This window comes from Ceraceosorus guamensis, assembly GCF_003144195.1.
Source record: "Ceraceosorus guamensis strain MCA 4658 unplaced genomic scaffold IE81scaffold_46, whole genome shotgun sequence".
In the NCBI taxonomy this organism is placed as follows: Eukaryota; Fungi; Basidiomycota; class Exobasidiomycetes; order Ceraceosorales; family Ceraceosoraceae; genus Ceraceosorus; species Ceraceosorus guamensis.
In genome coordinates, this window is record NW_020290041.1 from 91,155 (window position 1) to 111,202 (window position 20,048).

The 20,048-nt window shown below is 56.1% G+C and overlaps 3 protein-coding genes across 3 annotated transcripts; all 3 read left to right on the plus strand.

Annotated features, from left to right (window-relative positions):
* The first annotated feature begins 8,993 nt into the window (after positions 1–8,993).
* On the plus strand, positions 8,994–11,210 carry IE81DRAFT_324758 (hypothetical protein). Its single transcript, XM_025514317.1, has 4 exons — positions 8,994–10,036; positions 10,143–10,236; positions 10,306–10,717; positions 10,787–11,210. The coding sequence occupies exons 1-4, from the start codon at positions 9,288–9,290 to the stop codon at positions 11,041–11,043; spliced, it is 1,512 nt and encodes a 503-aa protein (XP_025368417.1). The 5' UTR covers positions 8,994–9,287; the 3' UTR covers positions 11,044–11,210.
* Positions 11,211–11,541: 331 nt separating this feature from the next.
* On the plus strand, positions 11,542–14,941 carry IE81DRAFT_324759 (ATP-dependent metallopeptidase Hfl). The gene is made up of 2 exons (XM_025514318.1): positions 11,542–13,222; positions 13,301–14,941. Exons 1-2 carry the CDS (start codon positions 11,813–11,815, stop codon positions 14,534–14,536), a joined length of 2,646 nt encoding a protein of 881 aa, XP_025368418.1. The 5' UTR covers positions 11,542–11,812; the 3' UTR covers positions 14,537–14,941.
* Positions 14,942–17,489: 2,548 nt separating this feature from the next.
* On the plus strand, positions 17,490–19,795 carry IE81DRAFT_182651 (PLP-dependent transferase). The gene is made up of 5 exons (XM_025510714.1): positions 17,490–18,060; positions 18,188–18,739; positions 18,815–18,833; positions 18,912–18,970; positions 19,048–19,795. Exons 1-5 carry the CDS (start codon positions 17,743–17,745, stop codon positions 19,687–19,689), a joined length of 1,590 nt encoding a protein of 529 aa, XP_025368419.1. The 5' UTR covers positions 17,490–17,742; the 3' UTR covers positions 19,690–19,795.
* Positions 19,796–20,048: the final 253 nt, after the last annotated feature.

Consider the following 20,048-nt stretch of genomic DNA (forward strand, 5'->3'; position numbering starts at 1 on the left):
TCTAAAGTGAAAGACAAGGTGGGAAGAACAAACGATGTAGGCTGTGATGGGGTTCAATGGGAACGAACCGGGACGACTAAATTGCTCTGTCCTAAGATCCGGGTCTGCGAGTCAAAACAAGCAAGTGCGATGGAGAATACTACGCTAGCTCCAGTGCATGGCACCTCTCAAGTCAGGACGCCTTCCAGTCCCGGTTTGTGGGCTGGTCCACCTCAAACCAGGTGGCGAGACGCGACGAGCAGCCTCGCCAACAAGCATACGCGTATCAGAGTCGTCTTCGTGCACGACGCCACCGAAGCGTCTAAAGCCGCCACGAGGGCGCATAGGGGAGCGATTCTGATCAACACGACGAGGATAAGCCCTGGAAGGAGTAGAATGCTGATGTTCGCCATGTTGTAGGTCTGAGCTGCGCCATGATCTCGGCTCCGGCCGTTGGGAAGCAGATTCCGAGCGATGGAAGCTCTTGAAGCTCGACGCTTGGACTCGATCATTTCTGATGGTAGGATTCCTGGATGAATTATAGCGGAAGCCGGAACCAGTAGGTGACGGGCTGGAGCTTCGAGGAAGAGTCGCACCAGCTCCGACAGTGCTGCGACTTTGCAGTGCTCGCCGGGCGTCTACACTTGCGGGATCGCTATCGGCTGCTGCCGAACCTGTAGGATAGGCAGCTTGTCTTCCGTGTCTTCCGCTCGCTGCATTTAAGCCATGTGCGCCTCTGCTGTCCCAGGAGCGCGCGACCGAGGAGGCATGCGCAGCGCTAGAGTCTGACCTTTGTGCCGGTCTATGACTGCGATTGTCGAAGCTACGAAGGGGAGACTCGTTTCTGCCACTCTGATGAAAGGATGCTGCACTAGCGTTGCTCCATTGCGCGGCGCCATCCTGTGCGGCCATGGAAGTAGAAGTATCGTCTGCGGGAAGGGTAGAACAGTCGTCGGTGCCGACAGATTGCACGCTGGAACGTCTCAGCTGAGCGGGCGGGGCAAAAGGGACCAGCAGTCCGGCGGGAAGCTGTTGCATCGGGCTGACAAGTGGGGAGTAGCCGAAATGGGAGGCTATCAGCTGGCGGGCGTGCTCGTACACAAGCCAATTAGGGTGATAAGCTTCGTTTGACGTCATGAATGTTTGGGACGCATTGTTCCAGACTCCAATAGATCCGTGAGGTGCATGAGCTCTATGGTCGACCTGCGACACGCCCACATCGCGGTAGGCATTGACCAGCTCATTAGGTCCCAACGTCGGAGCTGCTTGTCCAGTATTTTGCCCGACCCCAATGGCTGACAAATTCCACCGCAGGACTTGCGCGCACTCTGCGACCAGACCATCCCAATCCGCGTGTGTAGGGCCATGTTGTTGCAAGAAGGCTGCAGCCAATTGTTGCGCTTGCTCCCCGTACGTCGCGGAATGCACCGTATCGTGCACTCCCGCGGTTGGCGGACGACCAGCAATTTGCTCATTGTCGTTTGGACCGTGATGATGAGTGGCCTCACGCCTGGACGCCGTCTGAAACCATCCGTCGGACCGAAGCTGGATTGGAGGACGGCAACTGTCGGCAGCCGACATCGTTGTCGAAATGGCGCGCCCCGGAGCAAGAGAGTAGCTGGCTACGGCTGGATCATTCTGAGCTGGGTTGCTATAACTGGGCGCGAAGATGTTCGCGGGGCTGATTCCCGGTGAAGCTGCCGGCAACCACATTGGGGCGCCGGTGGCCCGACCAAACCCGCTCTGGTCCGCCGCCGTTGAAGCATGGAAGGATTCTCGGTCCGGTCCTCCCTTGAGCTTTCCTCTTCCACGCCCCCTGCCTCGAAGACCCCTGTCAGGGGTGCCCCTTCCGCGGCCTCTGCCGTTGGAGCTCAGGCCTCGAGGTCTTGGGCATCTGATCAAGGGCGGTGCGGTTGAAGAGAACTCATGAGCGCACGATCTCCGGGCCAAGTGGTAAAGCATTGGTCCTACTCACCGCTCATGCTCTGATTGCTCGATGCGCGCCCACTGGCTTTCGCTTGAGAGGTCGCATCCGTTATCTTGGGTGCCGGAGCTAGCAAAGCCACTCGGTTGAAGAGGACGCGGCGTAGCTTGGGTATCTATGGCTGAGCCCGGCTCAGCCGAGCGACTGCCCGTCGACGAGCGGGGCCTGTAGTGCTGAGAAGCGGGAAGCATAATAGAATCGAGCGAGGTTGAGAGTGATGCCTGGTCGGTAGGCTGGTGTGTGGCGGACTGGAACGGGATGGCATGTCAGCATGATTAACGGCAATTAAGCAGTAACGCTCGAGATACACACCTCATCGCCCATCAGCTCGATGTAGTGTCGCTCCGTCTCGTCGAAGAAGCGACCTATCGCCTCGGCCTCTTCCATGCTGACTGTGCCGAATTGCTGGAGCCAACTGGAAAGCTCAGTGCGGCGGGCTTCTGAGGCAGCCAGCCGATCTTGACACCGTGGCGAGTCTACTTCGCTCGCGTAGCCACCAGTTGTGTCGATGTCACCGCTGTAGAATGGTGGCCAAAAGCCTGGCGAAGAAAGTGGGACTGAAGTGGAGAAGTCAAAGTCGAAATTGCCGGCTGATAAGCCAAGCAAGTTGGGTTGCGGGAGGTTGTTGGCCACATCCAAGGCATGAGGGCCGCCATAACCAGCATGAGGGGCGCTCAAGGAACCGGAAAAGTCAGAATTCGAGGTGGGTGACAGCAAAAGAGGCTCGAGCATCGAAGAGTCAGGCGCAGTGGGCCAAATGGAAGATGTGCTCTCCGATGTAGTGATGTCCATGTGGTCAGAAGGTATATTGATGCTAAGGGTTGGAATCGAGTCTTGTAGCGAAACTTCACCAGCTAAGCAGTCTGGCAGACGCGCTGGCCTTGCTGGGGCAGTGTGAGGCAACACTCCTCCTGTATGAACCCCCATTTCAGGACGAGGGAATCGTTGATAAGGTGGAACGCTCGCGCTCCGAGTGCGTGGCGACTGTGGTACATCACGGCCATCGGTGAGAGTTGTATAGCGCCTGCTGTCATCCATGCAAGGCCTTTCTTGGAGCCGCTGGGCGTCCAAGTTCAGATACATCAGACCCTCAGCCCGTTTGACCGTTTCGGGAGAAGGGGGACCATGTACTTGATCGAACGAGGGCAAATGCCTGACGTCAAGCACGAACTCTGCAGAGCGCACCGGTGAGCTTCTGAGTTTCTGTAGGTCGACAAAATCTCCCGTCATGGAGAAACTGCGGCGATCGCCTGGGACTAAAGTAATCGGTTTGAACGCTGGGCTTCTCAGCACCGCTTTGAGTGCGCGAAAGCGTCGAATGGCGACGGAGGGCGTCGAATCATTGAGCTCGCACAGGTAATTGGCACGTTGCAAGTACGTAGCTGGCGTAGCTGCGAGGTGTGGCGGTTCGATGGGTGGAGCAAGACCTCGATGAGTAGAGTGTTGTGCACTGATGCGGAGATCGAGCCTTGAAATCGAGGACGAGTCCGAGGCACAACTCCCACTTGTTCGCTCGTGTGACTTTGGCCTGAAGGCTCTGACGGCAGTCGTGACCACCTGACGCTTGCTATGCTCATCAGATACCCAGGCCGCAGTCCGCGAGATGCGTTGCAGCCGCTCGACGTCGCCCTCGTCGACAGTATCGCAACTGACATCCGGGCTTGCTCCGGAATGCTCGACAGGTCTTGTCATGTCCCGTTGCTGTGATGAGGTTGAGTGCATATGCAGTAGCCTTTCATTGGAAGGATTGGCCAGGTGAGCCTGACAAAGGGTCTCAGGAGAACGTGGCAGCTCTTGCTTCCTCGCATCGGTGAGTAGGGCGATGGCCTTCGGTGCAGAGGCGCTTCTCGAGCCACTGCAATCGGATTGTGTGTAGGTCTGTTCTTGGGCGTCCTCATAGTCTATCTCCGTCCCGAGCAAGGACGCAGTATTTGTCTCGTCTCGTTGCATGTCCGTTCGCCCTGAGAACCCTAGCGTCGAGGCGCTCGTGGTCACAAGCTTCCCGCGTTGGTCAAGCAAGTGGCCGCGCTCGGTGGTGCCGGGATCTTCGACAAAGTCTCGCTCTTGGTCTGGTGGCAAGCTTAGAGCAGTGACGTAAGAAAACTCCGTTTCCGTCTTCGATAATGGACGTGAGCGGCGTGGCGAGTCTGAGCGCTCTTGTGGAGGTGCTAGACTGGTGGTGAGACGTCTTTTGGTAGTGGTCACAAGGCCACGTTGAGAAGCATTGCTCCCCTCATCGGACGCAGCTTCGGCTGCGGACAAGCCGACCACGGGTAGGTCTGGCCTGGCTCTTTCAGCTGCTGCCACCGCCTCTGCTATACGGCGGCCGTGCTGCTCCGCTTCCGCTGCTTCTCTGGCCGCTCTCTTTGCAGCAGCCTTGCTTCGCTTTGGATTACCTGATTGCGTCTTGGGTAGTGGCACGCGTGGATGGTTGTCTGCCGAGCCTGGCACCTTTCGGCTTGCCGCACTCGTCGATGCTTGAGCAGAAAGTTCGGTCGCTGTGCGATCCCTGCCCACGTCCTGCGTCTTGGCATTGCGATAAGGTTTGGCTGCTGTCGCTACATTACTTTTCCGATTCCTAGGGTGCTTTCTAGGTCTAGCGGTGGCCACTGATAGATTGTCGCTGGCAGCACTGCAAAGTGACGGGTCGGGCGTCGCATCGCCTGAGTCACGGGATGGACAGATATACGCTTCAGATTCCGTTACTGTGAGACTAATTCCCGCTTGACTCACCATGGCTATTGCTACTCAGCGCGCAGTCCTCCCCGTGAGCGGCCGATGGCACAACGAGGTGTTGCTTGGCATGTATGCTCGCCGGAGAATTGGGCAGATGTGGCGAGCGAACCATGCTCGAATGGACGCGGTCCGCACGCACAGGAACATGGTCATCCTTGTACCGCGGGTGGGAGGAAGATGCGGCGACAAAGGCAGGTCTGGAAGGCGTTGGCTCGGTCGTTGAAAGCGGCTCGGAAGTGCGGGCCGGTCGGACTTGGTAAGCGTCTCGAAATGCAGTTCGGCCAAAGCTTTCTTTGGCAGCATCGATCAATGACAATGCATTGTCGCCCGCTGGTACCTGGGCAGGTGTGGCGGCTTCGGGTGGCACTGCCACCTGCAAAGGTGGAGAAGCCTGAGAGCGGTGACTCGAAGTCTGTGCGGTTTCATTTGTTTGACTCTCGGCCTGTAGAATCGGCGCAGACCTTCGTGCCGACTCAAGCGCGTCCGGCTGCGAGGGAACGGCTCCAAGCAAAGGCAGGTCTGACCCGTGAGCTAGCTGTTCAAGGGAGGTCGTGTCGGGATGCGCGGCTATGTCCAGGGCGATACTCAGGGTAGCTTTGCCATCGCTATCATCTTCTGGAGCATTTGGTGTAGGCGAAGGGAGCCTCGTCTCGAAGGCGTTCTCTGCTACAGTGGCGCACAGAGAAGCCGCTGGAACTGGCTCGGATGAGGATAGCTTAGATGGTCCTTCTAACACAGTCTCGTTGACGTTCCCTACTGGCTCTGCAGTGCGACTTCCCTTGCCTTTGCGCTTGCTGGGCTTCTTCTTCTTTTTGTTGCCCTCGCTTGTTGCCTCAACAATGGCCGCGACCACGTCATCGAGAGAAGCATCTGTGGGCACATCGCCTTGACTTGGTTCTTTTCCAGGCACGTCTTCGATGGCCAAGCGCTGTTGTGGTGCCGAGACGCTCCTTTGGCTTGTGCCTGTATGCGTAGCTGAAGCATTTGTTGATGTAATGTCTTCTATGATGAAGTTCGAAGAGTGCATTCCCGACCAAGTCGCGCGGCGGTACTCCCTTAGAGGTATGCGAGTAAGCGTGGGACTGGGAAGTGGAAGCTGCTCGGACCAAATTGGTAGAAGTGTGGCCGTCGCATCACCCCGAAAATTGAGGTCCCGGTGCATCACGAAAGTGTCCATTTCAGCATTGGTGCAGGTCCAGATGACCACAGAAGATGGGTGATGCTCGAAGTACGTGGAGAAGTATCGATGGGCAGCTTCCCGGCGAAGAGCAAGATCCGACTGCTGATATGCTTGACAAAATACTTGCCGCATGAGACTGTTCGTGTTTGCGACTGTATGCGCGCGGCGTGCGGCGGCAATGGTGACCGAGCGATGTGGAGAGGATCGCGAGCCAAATGGAGTGTTCACATCAGCGAGTGGGCGGCTTTGTTGTCTATCCGCGCCCCTGCTGAGAGCATTCTGAACTGCTCGAGCGACTTGTGGAGGAGGTGCCCCACGCGAAGATGCTTGGCGAAGTCGAGCAGCGCGATCGCCGGCGTGCATTGGCATGTTGGCACCTCCTGAAGAGCCGGACAGCAGGTCGAAGGACTGTGTGTCGAGGCTGTGAAGTCACCTTCCCCTGAACGAAGAGCATGTACTCGGCAGAATGATGGTCGGATCGATGCGACGGTGAGCCTTGCCTGTGGCGCGAGCGGCAGTTTGGCGAAGTTGAAGCCCTCCAGACCAATGCTCGGTTCCTTCCAGCACGCAATGAAGGAGAGATATGTGTGCAAAAGGTAAGTCCTCCACTGTCGATAGGTCACTACTCCTACCCCTGTAGCATCCAGAAGATGTGAGGGTCGCTCAGTAGCTTTGGCATCCCACGTTGGTTTTGGAGATAACAAGCCTACAAGATGCCGTATGAAGTAGTGCCGATGGCGGTGCTGCCAACGAAAGCTTTCGGGCAGCTAATGAGAGCAGAAAGTTGTGTTGCGTGGAGCGAGTAGCGGCGCCCAGACTTGTCCAAACCCTCACAAGCGGCACGGGGGAGTGGCGATTAGGATGTGAAGGCCACCAGATCCGTTGCTGACCGTTTGCTAGCGTCCAGCAGCTTGTTTTTGGGCACCATTAGAAGGCTGTTGCAGGTAGCTTCGAGTGATGATGCACATGCACGTGCCCCGACCGGCTCAACCCTGCAAGCGCGAGCGTGTCTGTTCTGGGTGGCTAAACAAGAGCAAGTCGGTATAGTCGCCTGACCAGGCTACCGAAGCCAGATCTCCAGAGTGGCTATAGAGACTCCTGCTAAAAAGGCGAGCACTGATGAAAGTTTGCATGAATCACGAATGCTTCGGACCAGAGTGAGTGTGTGTGACGGCCCTGCTATCTGAAGTCCATGCATGCAGACCAAAAAGAGTCAGCTTTGCTTGAGCCCGTGGGCTCACGCCAGGAAGGACTTTGTGTAACCCCATCGACCTTACATCAGACAGCCGACCGGCACAGTCTGGCTGCTCACAATCAAGAATCTTCATTGTAGACCCTTTGGCTACCTACTCCAGCATGCAGATCTTGTTCAACATCATCAGCGCAAGTGAAATCCGTCCCACAAAGGATTGCCAGCGCGTGCCTGAAGATGCCTCGTTCAGTGCCCGGCGCGCGAATGATGTTTACTCGCGGATCGATCTCGCCGCGGATGCTTGAGAAGAGAGCCGCGCTCGGGCGCAGGCTTGGGGCAGCGGTTTTGCGCGCGTTGACGCGTGCCAAGCCAGGATAGCCATGCTGGAGGCGATCGAATGGGCTCGTGGCCTCTATGCAACTACGGATCACTACCATGGAGCTATATATCGCTGCTGCTATAACGGCTATATATGAGCTATACATGGACCTGTAATACTCTTTTCCTAGCTGTTTGCTGGGCTAATCACAGTTGTTTGCATTATGCAGCCCTGTATGGCGAGAGCCGCGCGCCCTCGCTTCGTGTCTCGAGTGGATCATCAAGTCGCCGAGGTCGAGGTAAATCCGTGCTTCCACTCAGCAGGCAGAGTGAGCCAGGCGGGAAGCCGCTTCGTAGATCTCCACCGCAACGCAACCAGCAGCAGGATCTTAAACAGCTTGAAGTCTTACAAACCGAATCCAATCAACGTTGCTGTTGACACGTCTCCCGCAGGAGCAATTCGTCATTCGTGATCCACAACGCGCGCATGCGAATCGTGAGTCAGTGTATGCGCGCGCCAGATGCTTCTTGAGCTTGTGCCTGGATTCCAAACGGCACCAATGGTGAGTAGCTATCACGTATATATAGCTATGCTAGACTCAGGGCCAGTCGGCCCTGCATGCACGTAGCCGGGTCGGCGCGATGACAGGCTAGCCACAGCCACCGAACTCTCGCCAGCCGAGTCCTCTCGATCGAGCAAGAAGCCCGAGCAGCAGGCAGCGTGTAAGTTGTTGCTCAAGGATCGAGCGATCAAATCACATGAATCGCAATCGTTGTCCATCTGTTGCTCCAGCGCGGCCTCCTTCAGGCATGGGCAATGGCGTGGTCTCGTCTAGCTGCGCTGCTGATGCCATGGCGGATGAGATGTATATGCTGCAAGGGCTGCAATAACGGTCGACCCGCAGCTTGCTCTGGCGGATCTTTTGAAATGTGTCAGTATCCCAACCCAAGCAAGTTTCAAAGCTCGAGCCTTGCCTGGAATCTATTTGTATGTTGATTGATCAACAAGATTAAGTTGGCCTACATGTTTGATGGCTTGCATGCTTGACTATCGCTCATCACACACCCCACGTACGCGTGGGCTGGACCTAGACGATCCTCCGCGATATTCGTGATTGAGGAAGCACAGATCGAGGAATGTGAATCTTGAATGGATCCGACGCACAACGCCATGGCCTATATATAGCCGTGCGTAAGTACATGTTCCGCCCCTCACGCATGGCTTCGACTGCTCACGTAACCAGGAGCACCTGGCTGCTTGTCGCGAGTAGCAGCAGCTCCGCTCTTGTCGTCCTCGATCTTGAAGGAGTTGCCATCCACGTTGAGATTGCTGTTGACTCCACGGCTAGCTGACCATCGTATCGTGGCCGCTTCGTAAGCCATGATGGGCAAGGCATGCACCGCTGTGTCTCAGGAGCGCAGCTTGCCCCGCCGGCCGGTGCAGACCGGCTGCGCGCATCAGCAGCAGAGAAGACGTAAGCTCATCCAGCATCCATGCACACAACATCACCGGTTCCGCGAGCCTTCATGCTCGCGTCTGATCAGCTGATGAAGCAGAAGGGGTCCGCGCGGCGCTTCGGGAGCAAGCACGTGATACTTCGGACCGCACGCCCTCAAAAATCAAAACGCAACGTTCCCAGCAAGCCCTGCGCCCACCGACTACACCCATCCTGCCGGTCTGAACACTTCACCACCTCGATCGTTCGATCGACCCATGTCCATCCACAACTCGACCATAAACGCGTCCTAAGTGTCAAATATCACTCTGCGATCACGTTACCAGCCATCGATTAACGTCACTCTGGACTGAAGCGGGCCGCGACTGTACCCTCCAAAGTCGCTTTCAATCTGTCCGCAGTAGGCAAGCAGGCTGGCCAGCGCCTCTTCCCTTGCACAAAATGCAGCGCATTGTGCGCTTGCGAGGCTCTACAAAGGCGTTGAGCACCTCAGTTGGTCAGCAATTGCCCGCTGCTTTCCCTCCTCGAACTCGATTGCGGTTGCGGCAACACCTTGGCGAAAATCGTCCTCTTGACTTGTGCCCAGTGCAGATCCCATCTGCAGGCACCGCCGGCGCACCTTGGCGCAGCATACACTCCACCTCTACTCAATTCAATGCTGCCGGACCTGGTCCCAGCGAGCACCAAAACCGCGCAGCTGAACAAAGTCCGCCGCCACACTGGTCGTCCAGCAAGTCCAAGGGCAAAGGCGTGCAAACGAAAAGCGCAAGCTCCTCCCGCGTGAATCAGAGCTCGGTACACTCCGCCGCACCGAAGCACGACGCCGGAACCAAGAGCGCACCTAGCACGATTTCTGCAAACGCTACGGGCCTCTCGTCAAAACATGATCCTGGGTCGACCTCACAAAGAAAGCCTTCTGCGCAGGAAGCCTCGCCCAAAGCTGTGCCTGATCAAACTTCTAGTGGCGGCGTGCAGACGGACGATGGCGCCAGACCTACGTTGTTGAAGCGAGCGCAGAATCTGTGGCAGACAATGCGGTTCCTGTTCAAGTTCTACTGGGCCGGATTGAAATCTATCTGGGCGAATCGCACTAGGGCGAAGGAGATCCAGGCTCGGGTGGCTGCTAGGCGAGCCGAGGGCAAGCTCGAACCAAATGAGCTGGGCATGACTTGGGAAGAGAAGCAACTGATGTGAGTAGAGCGTAGGGGAAACTATGTATGCTGAGTAGTTGGAGCTGCGGCTCAGTCGAAGAATGCCGCTGTGTACTGACGATGGTCGTTCTTTTTTGCGCTGCAGCCGAGTGCATCACTCCGACATGCGCAAGGTTCCTTTGTTTGTTGCTATCCTTCTCATTTTAGAAGAGCTGCTGCCCTTGCTCGTGATTTATGCGGTGCGTGCTTGCTAGAGAGCACCGCAGATCAGAAGCCCAAGCTGACAGCCGATTGCTTGCCCTCCCCAGCCTGGACTCCTCCCTTCTACTTGCATTTTGCCGTCTCAGGCTGCGAAGATTCGAGCGAAAGCGGAGGTCGCTCGTAACACTGCTGTCGCTCACTTGCGAGAGGCTCAAAGCGCTGGAACTCTGCCACTGAAGCTTAATGAAGGACCAGACGCCGAAAAGGAAGCACTTAGCCAGCTTCCCGCTCAGGAAGTCAAGGACCTGGCTCGCGTCTTTGCGTTGCCGACTTGGGGACCCTCGGCACTTGTCGCACGCAGACTTCTCACGCACGCAGAGTACCTGCGTGGGGATGATGAGGCGTTGCACGCCAGCCAGGGCATCAGCTCAGGGCTACCTTCGGGCGACGATCTGCTTCGTGCAGCAAGTGAACGCGGTTTGAGAGCTAGCGAAGTAGGATCCAAAGAGCTAAGCGGAGGTGAGTTGTCCTGGCGATGGTGGACCGCGCAACGCGGCTGATTCGCAAGGCTTTGCTTCCCTTCTTCAGCTTTGCGAGCATACTTAAAATTGGTGCGGTCGCAGCCTTTCAACCTGCTGATGCCGTTGAAGCTGTACGACAGGCCAACCCCTGCTGAGCTGCTAGAGAGCCATGGGAAGATATCTGCCGAGTCCGAGAAGGGCGTCTTAGCGCGCACAAGGGACGTCGTGGAGGAGGTTGTACAGGAAGAAAGGAGTAGAGAGACCAGGGAAGAGCGGAGCGAGGCTGAAAGTGAAGCTAAGAGGAAGCGTGAAGAGAAGCAATGATGGACGACGCGTTCCTGTCTCTATCGCTCGGATACTGGAATCACTGCGCTCTCTCTCTCTCTCTCTCTTTCCTGCACTGTCGCCGAATAATATAGACACATCATTCCGCACTCTGCTGCCACACAGTTGCGCGCTCTACCTTCCAAGAGGAGGGCTAGGTGAAGGGAAAGTCGTGACTTAGCTTATTCTGTCTGTTGTAAGTCTACGCCGGGGTCACACCTTCGTTCGTCCATTGCTATGCAAGTGCTCTAAGTTCAGATGAAGGTCAAGTCGCCTGTGGGGGCTGTGTACCGGATCTGCCACCCTCCTGTGAGGGTGTCAAGTGAAGTACATCGAGCTCACGAGCCAAGATCACATGTGGTGAGGATGCGATTTTGACGTCACGTGACGGGAAATGGCTTGTGGAGCTGACGCAGCGCGCGTGGACCCGCGATGGCGCGATGCGTCTTTCGGCGACCGCTGTGCGCGGCCATCAGGTGAGGTAAGATGATCGATCATCAACAGACGCATATCTCGTGTCAGGTTGCGCGGCAAGGGCGTGAGTGAATGAGTCTGATGTGCGCTGAGCCACATCTTCAGAAGCTGCATCTCAATCTCCACCATCACAATTACTCCAACAAGCAGGGCCTTGTAGTTAACTTTACACTCCCGCCACCTCTATTTTCACCAGGCACAGAGGCAGCAAGCTCTGGTGGCACCGGATCAAGGCGCCGCACGCCCCACTGCAAGCAGGCACCCACTTACTTATTGGCTGTCATCTCCTCGCACCATGCTGCCGCGCTTCACAGCGCAAACCTCCCGTCTGGCGGCATCCACATCATTGCAGGTGGCCCCATCGCGCTTGACTTCCTATTGTGCTTCTTTGCGGGCCCCGCACGCTGCCAGTCTGGCCACTCATGGCTCTCAGCTTCACACTGCTGCCAGGAGGCGGCCTGAAGCTGCGGCATCTCGCAACAGAGAGCCACTGACCTCTTCCAAGCCTTCTGAGCTCCCATCTTGGGCGTGGTCAGCGCGAAGAGGTTATGCTCGGCCAGCTGATCAAGAACCGAAGAAGGACGAGCAGGTGGAGAAGAGAAGGGAGGAAGCAGCTGATGTGCAAGCCAAGAATGACAGCGATGTCCCGGGCACATCCAAAGCCGCTGAAACAAAATCTCCCGAGCAGAAGAAGAAGGAGTTCGAAGAAGGCTTGGAGCGAGGTCTGAAGGAGGCCAAGAAGGCGAAGGAGAGCAATAGGGACGATGCGCCGACAGATCCGTTGAGCCAGCTCAGCAAGTGGTTCCGTGACCAGGGTGAGAAGGCAGCGAAGGAACAAGAAAAGGCTGAGAAGGAGTCGAAGGATGACAAGGACTCGGACAAGAGGAGTTCCGGCGGCTTCGAAGGAGGCAACAAAGGGGGACCTCAGATTCACGAGGTGCGCATCAATGGCAACCAGATCATCCTCACAATCGCCGCCACGTACATCTTGTGGCAAATCACTTCGCCTTCCACCTCTTCGCGCGAAATCACGTGGCAAGAATTTCGAACGGCCTTCCTTGAAAAGGGCCTTGTAGACCGTCTCGTCGTGTCCAACCGCAGCAAGGTCAAGGTATTCTTGCACAGCAATGCATCCAACACGATGCCCGGTCAGCCTTCCTCGTCTAACAGCAGCGCGCCGTACTGGTTCACTGTTGGAAGTGTCGAGGCTTTCGAGCGAAGACTCGACGAAGCGCAACAGAACCTGGGCATTCCTCCGCATGAGCGCATCCCTGTGGCGTATCGTGAGGAGATCAGCTGGGGCCAAACGCTCATCCACTTTGCTCCTACTTTGCTACTCGTCGGTCTTATGATCTACGCCACACGCCGAGCAGCTGGTGGTATGGGGGGCGGCGGAGGCGGCGCGGGTGGACCAGGGGGCATCTTCGGCATTGGCAAGAGTCGAGCAAAGATGTTCAATCAAGAAACGGACATCAAAACCAAGTTCAACCAGGTCGCTGGTATGGACGAGGCCAAGGAAGAAATCATGGAGTTCGTCAACTTCCTCAAGAAGCCTGAGCGATACGAGCGGCTCGGTGCCAAGATTCCTAGGGGCGCCATTCTTTCCGGACCTCCCGGTACTGGTAAGACGCTGCTGGCCAAGGCCACGGCTGGAGAGGCTGGTGTTCCATTCCTGAGCGTCAGCGGTTCAGAATTCGTTGAGATGGTGAGTCCGCTGAGATCGTGTTCGGATCCTGACGTGGCGCCCCTCATTGACCGATGCTCTGCTTGATCCCACAAAAAGTTCGTTGGCGTCGGCCCTTCGCGCGTTCGAGACATGTTCGCCAACGCCAAGAAGAACGCTCCGTGCATCATCTTTGTCGATGAGATCGACGCCATCGGAAAAGCTCGGGGCAAGGGTGGTAGCATGGGTGGCAATGACGAGCGCGAATCCACGCTGAACGAGCTGCTAGTTCAGATGGATGGATTCTCCACGACCGAGCACGTTGTCGTCCTGGCCGGCACAAACAGACCAGATGTGCTGGATCCTGCCCTGATGCGACCTGGCAGATTCGACCGACACATCGCCATCGACAGGCCAGATATCGGAGGACGCTTGGAGATCTTCAAGGTCCACTTGAAGCCTTTGAAGCTGGCATCGAGCACCGATGTCGACCTTCTGGCACAGAAGCTGTCTACTCTCACTCCAGGCTTCTCTGGAGCTGATGTTGCTAATGTTGCCAACGAAGCGGCACTCATCGCAGCACGCAACGGCGCGGATGCTGTGGAGGAGAAGCACTTTGACCTGGCCATTGAGCGTGTAATTGCCGGCTTGGAGCGCAAGACACGCGTACTGAGCCCCGAGGAGAAGAACATCGTTGCGCACCACGAAGCTGGACACGCCATTTGCGGTTGGTTCTTGGAGCATGCTGACCCTCTATTAAAGGTGTCCATCATTCCACGTGGTGTCGGCGCGCTCGGCTACGCTCAGTACTTGCCCAAGGAGAAGTACCTCTTCTCTACCGAAGCATTGATCGATCGCATCTGCATGACATTGGGTGGACGCGTGGCCGAGGAGGAGATGTTTGGCAGCATCACTACCGGTGCGCAGGACGATCTGACCAAGGTCACCCGGATCGCATACGAGATGGTCAGCAGCTACGGTATGAGTCAGGACATGGGATTGGTGTCGTATAAGCAAGAGCAAGAGTCGTTCAACAAGCCCCACTCTGAAGCTACCGGTCAAAGAATCGATGATGAGGTGCGCCGCATCATCACGGAGGCTCACGAGCGGACAAGGAAGCTGATTCACGAGAGGAGAAAAGAGCTAGAGACGGTCGCTCAGCGTCTGTTGAAGCAAGAAGTTCTGACGCGTCAGGATATGAGAGAGATGCTTGGCAGGAGACCTTTCAAGACTAGCGATGAGGCTGACGATTACCTGGACAAGAGACTAGGCAGGGGCGAGTCTTCTGCTCCACCTCCGCCACCGGGTGAGCTCGGCACTCCTGGCGTCGCAGCCAAAGGCCCTCCTGAACCTTGAGCGTGCGCGCGCGCAGTTTTCACTCTCGGTCCTTGATCAGTCATCGCACCCTCTTTCTTTCTGATTCCGTCGACTTCTACTTCATCATCACCCTTCTTCCCTCATGTTAGTAGAGCGTCGCCATATACTTTGGTCTCACATGCATTAGGGACACTTGTAATGCAACCGTGGAATATGCTCGATCGCCCGTGATACGAGTCGCACCGAATCCGGGTTGATGGCAATGACGAGGCGATGAGACCGTTGGCAACTAGCGGTGCTCTGAGTAGGAGAGCCGTCGGGCTGCAAGGCCAGTTTGACTAGCTGACGCAAAACGCTTCCCGGAGCTCGCATCCGAGACCATTGCGCTGAGACCTGTCACGCACTCAACGGGTAGAGTTTGATGATTCTGTCCCTCGAAACGTCGTCAAAGCTGCGTGCTTGAGACATGAGGTTCGTCTATCGCGCGCGCTGCGCCTTTCGAGAAGAGTCTTCTGCGCGATCCTGAGGTGAGCATGGGAAGGCGAGGCGATCGAGAACGGCAATGACGACTCATATCTGCAAATTCGCCCTTGACCTCAACCCTCCGATTGTGCTCACAGACTTGCCAAGAGGGCGAAAGGATCAGACCGGATCAGACGACACGAGTCTTGATCACTAAAGTTGGAGGGAAAGAGGGCAGCAGTGGGCTCGAGAGGTCACGAGTGAGTACCCGAGTGAACGACGATTGCAGGCAGAATGGTGCGAGCAAACGCCAATATGACGCAACTGCGTTCCAAAGGACCCGACCGACCATACGAATTGGCTACGGGGGCGTAGTAGAGTGCGACAAACCCGCTCGATCTCTGGAGACATCTTCACATTGTTTGATCCTCGGGCCCACATCTCGAAGCGATCGACCTTGATCACGAGTAATCGAAAGCTTGGCAAGAAGCGTGATTCACAAATTCTTGATTTGTCGAGACGAGTGTACGAATTTGCCGGAGCAGGCGCGGGAGGTGATGATAAGGTTTGCGCATTCTAGACCCGGGCGCGAGTGTTTCGACCCAAGGGGTTGATCCCATTTCTCACTTTGACGTTCCATTTTGATTGACCGATGAATAGGCGGCATCTGACAGCAACGAGGCTTGAATTGTGAAATTGGATGCGAATGTGATCGTTGATGCAATTAAGACGCATCAAATCGAGCGCAATTTGCCCCTCCCTTCGGACAAAGCTTTGTCACACACCATATCCGAGCATCTGCGCGCGCGCGTGCGGTCGACGCTCGATCGGAGCCGATATATCGAATGCCCAGCCCCATCATTCTCGCGCATGTCCGCGTGCCCCAGCAGCACACGCATAGTGCATGCACCGCGCGTACCTTACCGTTCTTAGCAGTCAGCTTCAGAACCAAAATGTGAGTGGTAAGAATCAGGAATGCCTAATTAACAACCACTTTGATTGTGATTCAATCGCGAATTCAAGATTCTCGTGCGAGCAGCGCGTGGGGTTCGAGTCGAGTGCCAATCTTCAATCTTCTAAACAATTGCGAATCGCGAAGCGCATGATGAATTCACCATCACGACTCTCTTCGTCGTCAGACGCTCATTCTTGATTGTCCCTGATTCTCACTTGTCATAGCTACCCTTCTCATGCCACCGCTTATTGACGATTGATCATTGCCACCAAATCAGTCACACTCTGTCGCGTCGGACCAGTACCCTTAACCCTTATCCGAAGAGACTATCCATCTCTTCTCATTGCCGACCAATTTTGGTTCATCTCTGCGTGTGCAACTTATCAAACTAAACAACAGCTGTCTTCGCTATACCCACCGCTCTCTCGCGCACGTCATCGGTCTGCATGCATTTTGACTCATCCATTCGGTCCGCGGATCGGCGCATCACCACGACCGACCGATAAGCACCCATCATCACTTCACATTGCTACACTTCATGGACCGATCGCACCGATATCCGGACATCGCTATTGCTCCAGCCATCGAGCACTCAACAGCCTGCTTGCCCATCCATCACAAACTCAGCCAGCTGGCTCAGCTACACGCACGAACTAGTTTGACGACATTCTGATCCAGATTGCCACTACCGCCTACCTCGCTCTTGCCATCTACGCCGACCATCTTCATGCCGTGTCATGAGCTAGCACCGGTAGTGCTGTCGCTGCGCTCCCTCGTCTTGTCAGTCCTCAACATCGCTGCAGCAACTGCTGTTTGATCGTCCGCCGCGGCTTGCGTGCTAGCTACATTCCTTCTATGTCGGTCATGCTGGATCTTGTTTTGCTCTGATTGAAACATCCTCTCCGGAACCCAAACCGTCATCACACGTGTCACATTCATCAAGCACCTCATCATCGACCATCGTCATCATTCGCGGAGCGCGTACGATCGTCGCGGACCTACACTCCTAATTCCAAGCATCCGGATTCATCGATCGCGACATTCGTGATTCACGATCACGGCCAGCATACAGCAACGGCAGTTTCGAGTCTCACATCACGCACGCGCACACAACCACTCAACCAAAGAGCTGCCTCGCTGCCCCCTCCTCAACTGTAGCTGTCGCTCTGGAACAAATCGAAAGGGAAAGGCAGGACGCAAAGGAAGAGAAGCGTTTCGCTTTAGCTGGTCGTTCCTGCTTCATCGACCCCGCCAGTTTCTTCAGGCTTTGCTCTCCGTCAATCAGCGGCAGAGCGTACAGCGTCCGAGCATTGTCGTCCATTGGCTGCACCCTCGAGCACGTCAGCGTTGATTGTATCCTGGCCTGATCAGGACCGAGTTGACGATCCCGGTTCGCAAGTCTTGGCGGAGCTGTTTCACAATCGTTTGAGGCGAATCCTGGCGAGCCCGCTGCCTTGCGATCTTACGTCCGTCAGCGTCGAGAGCGAGGGCAGCAGCAGCAGGAGTTAGCCAAGGTCGCAGCAGCTCGACGATAGCACCCTGCAGTCGCGACGCCGGCTACGTACTCCCTGCCGCGGCTCAATACTAGGGACTAGTGCTCACCTCGTAGCCGTGAGCATCGCAAGGCCAACAATAGGTGTTAGCCGAATCCATCCATTCTGGAATATAAGAGGGCTGAGGGGGACAAGCTTGGTCGGGGCCCTGCTTGTATTCCAGCACAAGCCAGCCAGCCAGCCAGTCAGGTAGCCAGCATTTTGGACTGATACAGCTGCAAACAGAGGCTACCAAAGTCACGCCGCGCCCTCGTCACGCACACCTCATCGCGACCATGCTGCACCTGCAACTTAAAGCTGCATTGAACCAGCGCCGCAAAAAAGGTTCCCTTCGCGCTCTCACCGTCTTTCCTTCCATCACCTCGTCCGATAAGCGCAGAGGAACCAAGTCATCTGCAAGCCTAGACGGCACCTCGAACAACAAAGCCCAGCTTGTAGACTTCTCTAGCAACGATTATCTTTCCCTCGCGAGCTGCGAAGAAGTGAGGAGCAACTTTTTGGCAAGAGTTCACAAAGCCGTCAGCACGGGCGAGGGAGTGATGGGAAGCACCGGGAGCCGACTCCTAGACGGCAATTCGACGGCTCATGTGCATGTGAGTAGGGGCCAACGCGGTCGTTTACGACGGCGCTGTCGCGTAGTGCGCTCACCCCGCTCCTAGTGACGCTGAACCTCAACTCTCTCGCCCTAATCCTGACTGCGCCTCTCCTGGCCCGTCGCAGCTGGAGAACCGCCTCGCTCGTCATTTTGATAGCGAAGCGGCGCTGCTTTTCAACTCGGGCTACGATGCCAATACTGCCCTGATGGCCACGCTGCCGCAGCCGGGCGATGTGATCCTGTACGACAGTCTGGTTCATGCCAGCACGCACGATGGCATGCGCTCCTCTCGAGCAGCACGCCGTATCAGCTTTGCACACAACTCGCCGAAAGACTTCGAGCGTGTCCTTCGCGATGTGCTGGCTCCTCCGACAAGCGTGCTCGAAGCTCTCGATCGCGCTGCAGCTGCCAAGACTGTTCAGCTGTCCTCGGATCTGCGCAATGGAAAGGTGAACGTCTTCATCGTTGTGGAGGGCGTTTACTCTATGGACGGCGATGTCTGCCCACTTTCCGAGCTCATGGACATTGCCGAACGACTTGTACCTAGAAGCGAAAATAGGCACTTTATCGTCGATGAGGCTCATAGTGTAGGCGTATACGGCCCAAGAGGAGAAGGTCTTTGCTTTCAGCTCGGCCTGCACAAGCACATTTCCGTGCGACTAAGCACTTTTGGAAAGGTCAGTTTATACTCGATATCACCCGTGTGCGCGCGTCATCCAGCTCACCAGTCCACTCGACCCGCTTTGACGCAGGCTTTTGCCAGCAGTGGAGGTGAGCTTAGGCTCACAACAACGCTTGCGGATGCTGGCAGCACCATTTGACTGACTTTGCCTGCTTTCGCCGAATCAGCTGCCGTGCTATGCTCCCCACTCATTCGCCAATTCTTGCTCAATTATGGTCGTCCACTGGTGAGCCGGCCTTAGCGACCTTGAGCGAGTCCAGGTTCTGCACTGCTCACCTTTTGGTGCGACGCATCCCTCAACAGGTCTTCTCCACCGCTCTATCATTCAATACCGTCATGTCGATCGAGTGTGCGCTCGACGCGCTGCAGAATCGAGCAGATGCAAGACTGCGTTTCGAAAGGCTGTTCGACAACACCATGGCAATGATACGAGGACTCGTAAACGCCATCGAGACGAACAGCAATGTCGACGATGTCAATACTGACCCACATGAACGTCGAGCTCGACTTCCCTTGGCACTGACGCGCAGCGCCGATCCGGCGCTCGCCGCACTGCCTCCCTCGCCGATCATACCCCTCTTGAGTCCCCAAGCTGCTCAGCTGGCTCAGCACCTCAGATCTGCAGGCTTTTTGGTGCGCACTGTCATGTACCCCACGGTGCCCAAAGGTCAAGAACGAGTGCGCATCTGCATTCATGCGGACAATACGACAGAAGATATCAAGCTGTTTGTAGCTACCGTCAAGCGATGGTGCAAAGAAGAGGATCAGGAGAAATCACAAAAAGATGCGGAAGGAGGTAAAGAGGAGCAGCAAGCGCTCCATTCGTATCCGACGGCGCCCGATGCCAAGCAAGAGTCATCATCGTCTGCTAATACGCTGCGCAGCATGAGTTCTGCACGCTGGTCCGCAATGCCCAAAGCGCAACGCATGAAGAGTCGCCTGTAAAACTCAATGTCCACGAACGTCAAGCCGGCAGCCAATAAGCCTTTTGCTCTCGGTTATTTTGTACGCGAGCGCAACATAATCCAGGCTGTCGTGCATCTTCAAAAATCGCCACTTCATCTCACAGATTCTCGTCGAATTCGAATCTCCTCGCCAGAGCTGAAACGTTCAATATCAAAAGATCAGCAAGTCTGCATACTCGTTCGGCCTTCTTTATGCAGCAGAACTCGCACGCCATGCTGATGATCCACGATGCCACGCTCCAATCACGGTCACCGCCATTTCACTGCTCCTGCGTCACGTTGCCGTCCTGGTCGATGATCCTTCCCCCCAAAAAAGAAAGATCTAGTAGTAGTAAAGTT

What these genes read in the sequence shown, in the direction of transcription:
- IE81DRAFT_324758 (XM_025514317.1), top strand. Translation starts at nt 9,288, where the DNA reads ATGCAGCGCATTGTGCGCTTGCGAGGCTCTACAAAGGCGTTGAGCACC. An exon ending in TGGGAAGAGAAGCAACTGAT is followed by an intron (nt 10,037 to 10,142) that starts GTGAGTAGAGCG and finishes TTTGCGCTGCAG; the next exon opens with CCGAGTGCATCACTCCGACA. An exon ending in CCTTGCTCGTGATTTATGCG is followed by an intron (nt 10,237 to 10,305) that starts GTGCGTGCTTGC and finishes TGCCCTCCCCAG; the next exon opens with CCTGGACTCCTCCCTTCTAC.
- IE81DRAFT_324759 (XM_025514318.1), top strand. Translation starts at nt 11,813, where the DNA reads ATGCTGCCGCGCTTCACAGCGCAAACCTCCCGTCTGGCGGCATCCACA. An exon ending in GTTCAGAATTCGTTGAGATG is followed by an intron (nt 13,223 to 13,300) that starts GTGAGTCCGCTG and finishes TCCCACAAAAAG; the next exon opens with TTCGTTGGCGTCGGCCCTTC.
- IE81DRAFT_182651 (XM_025510714.1), top strand. Translation starts at nt 17,743, where the DNA reads ATGCTGCACCTGCAACTTAAAGCTGCATTGAACCAGCGCCGCAAAAAA. An exon ending in ATTCGACGGCTCATGTGCAT is followed by an intron (nt 18,061 to 18,187) that starts GTGAGTAGGGGC and finishes GGCCCGTCGCAG; the next exon opens with CTGGAGAACCGCCTCGCTCG. An exon ending in TCAATTATGGTCGTCCACTG is followed by an intron (nt 18,971 to 19,047) that starts GTGAGCCGGCCT and finishes ATCCCTCAACAG; the next exon opens with GTCTTCTCCACCGCTCTATC.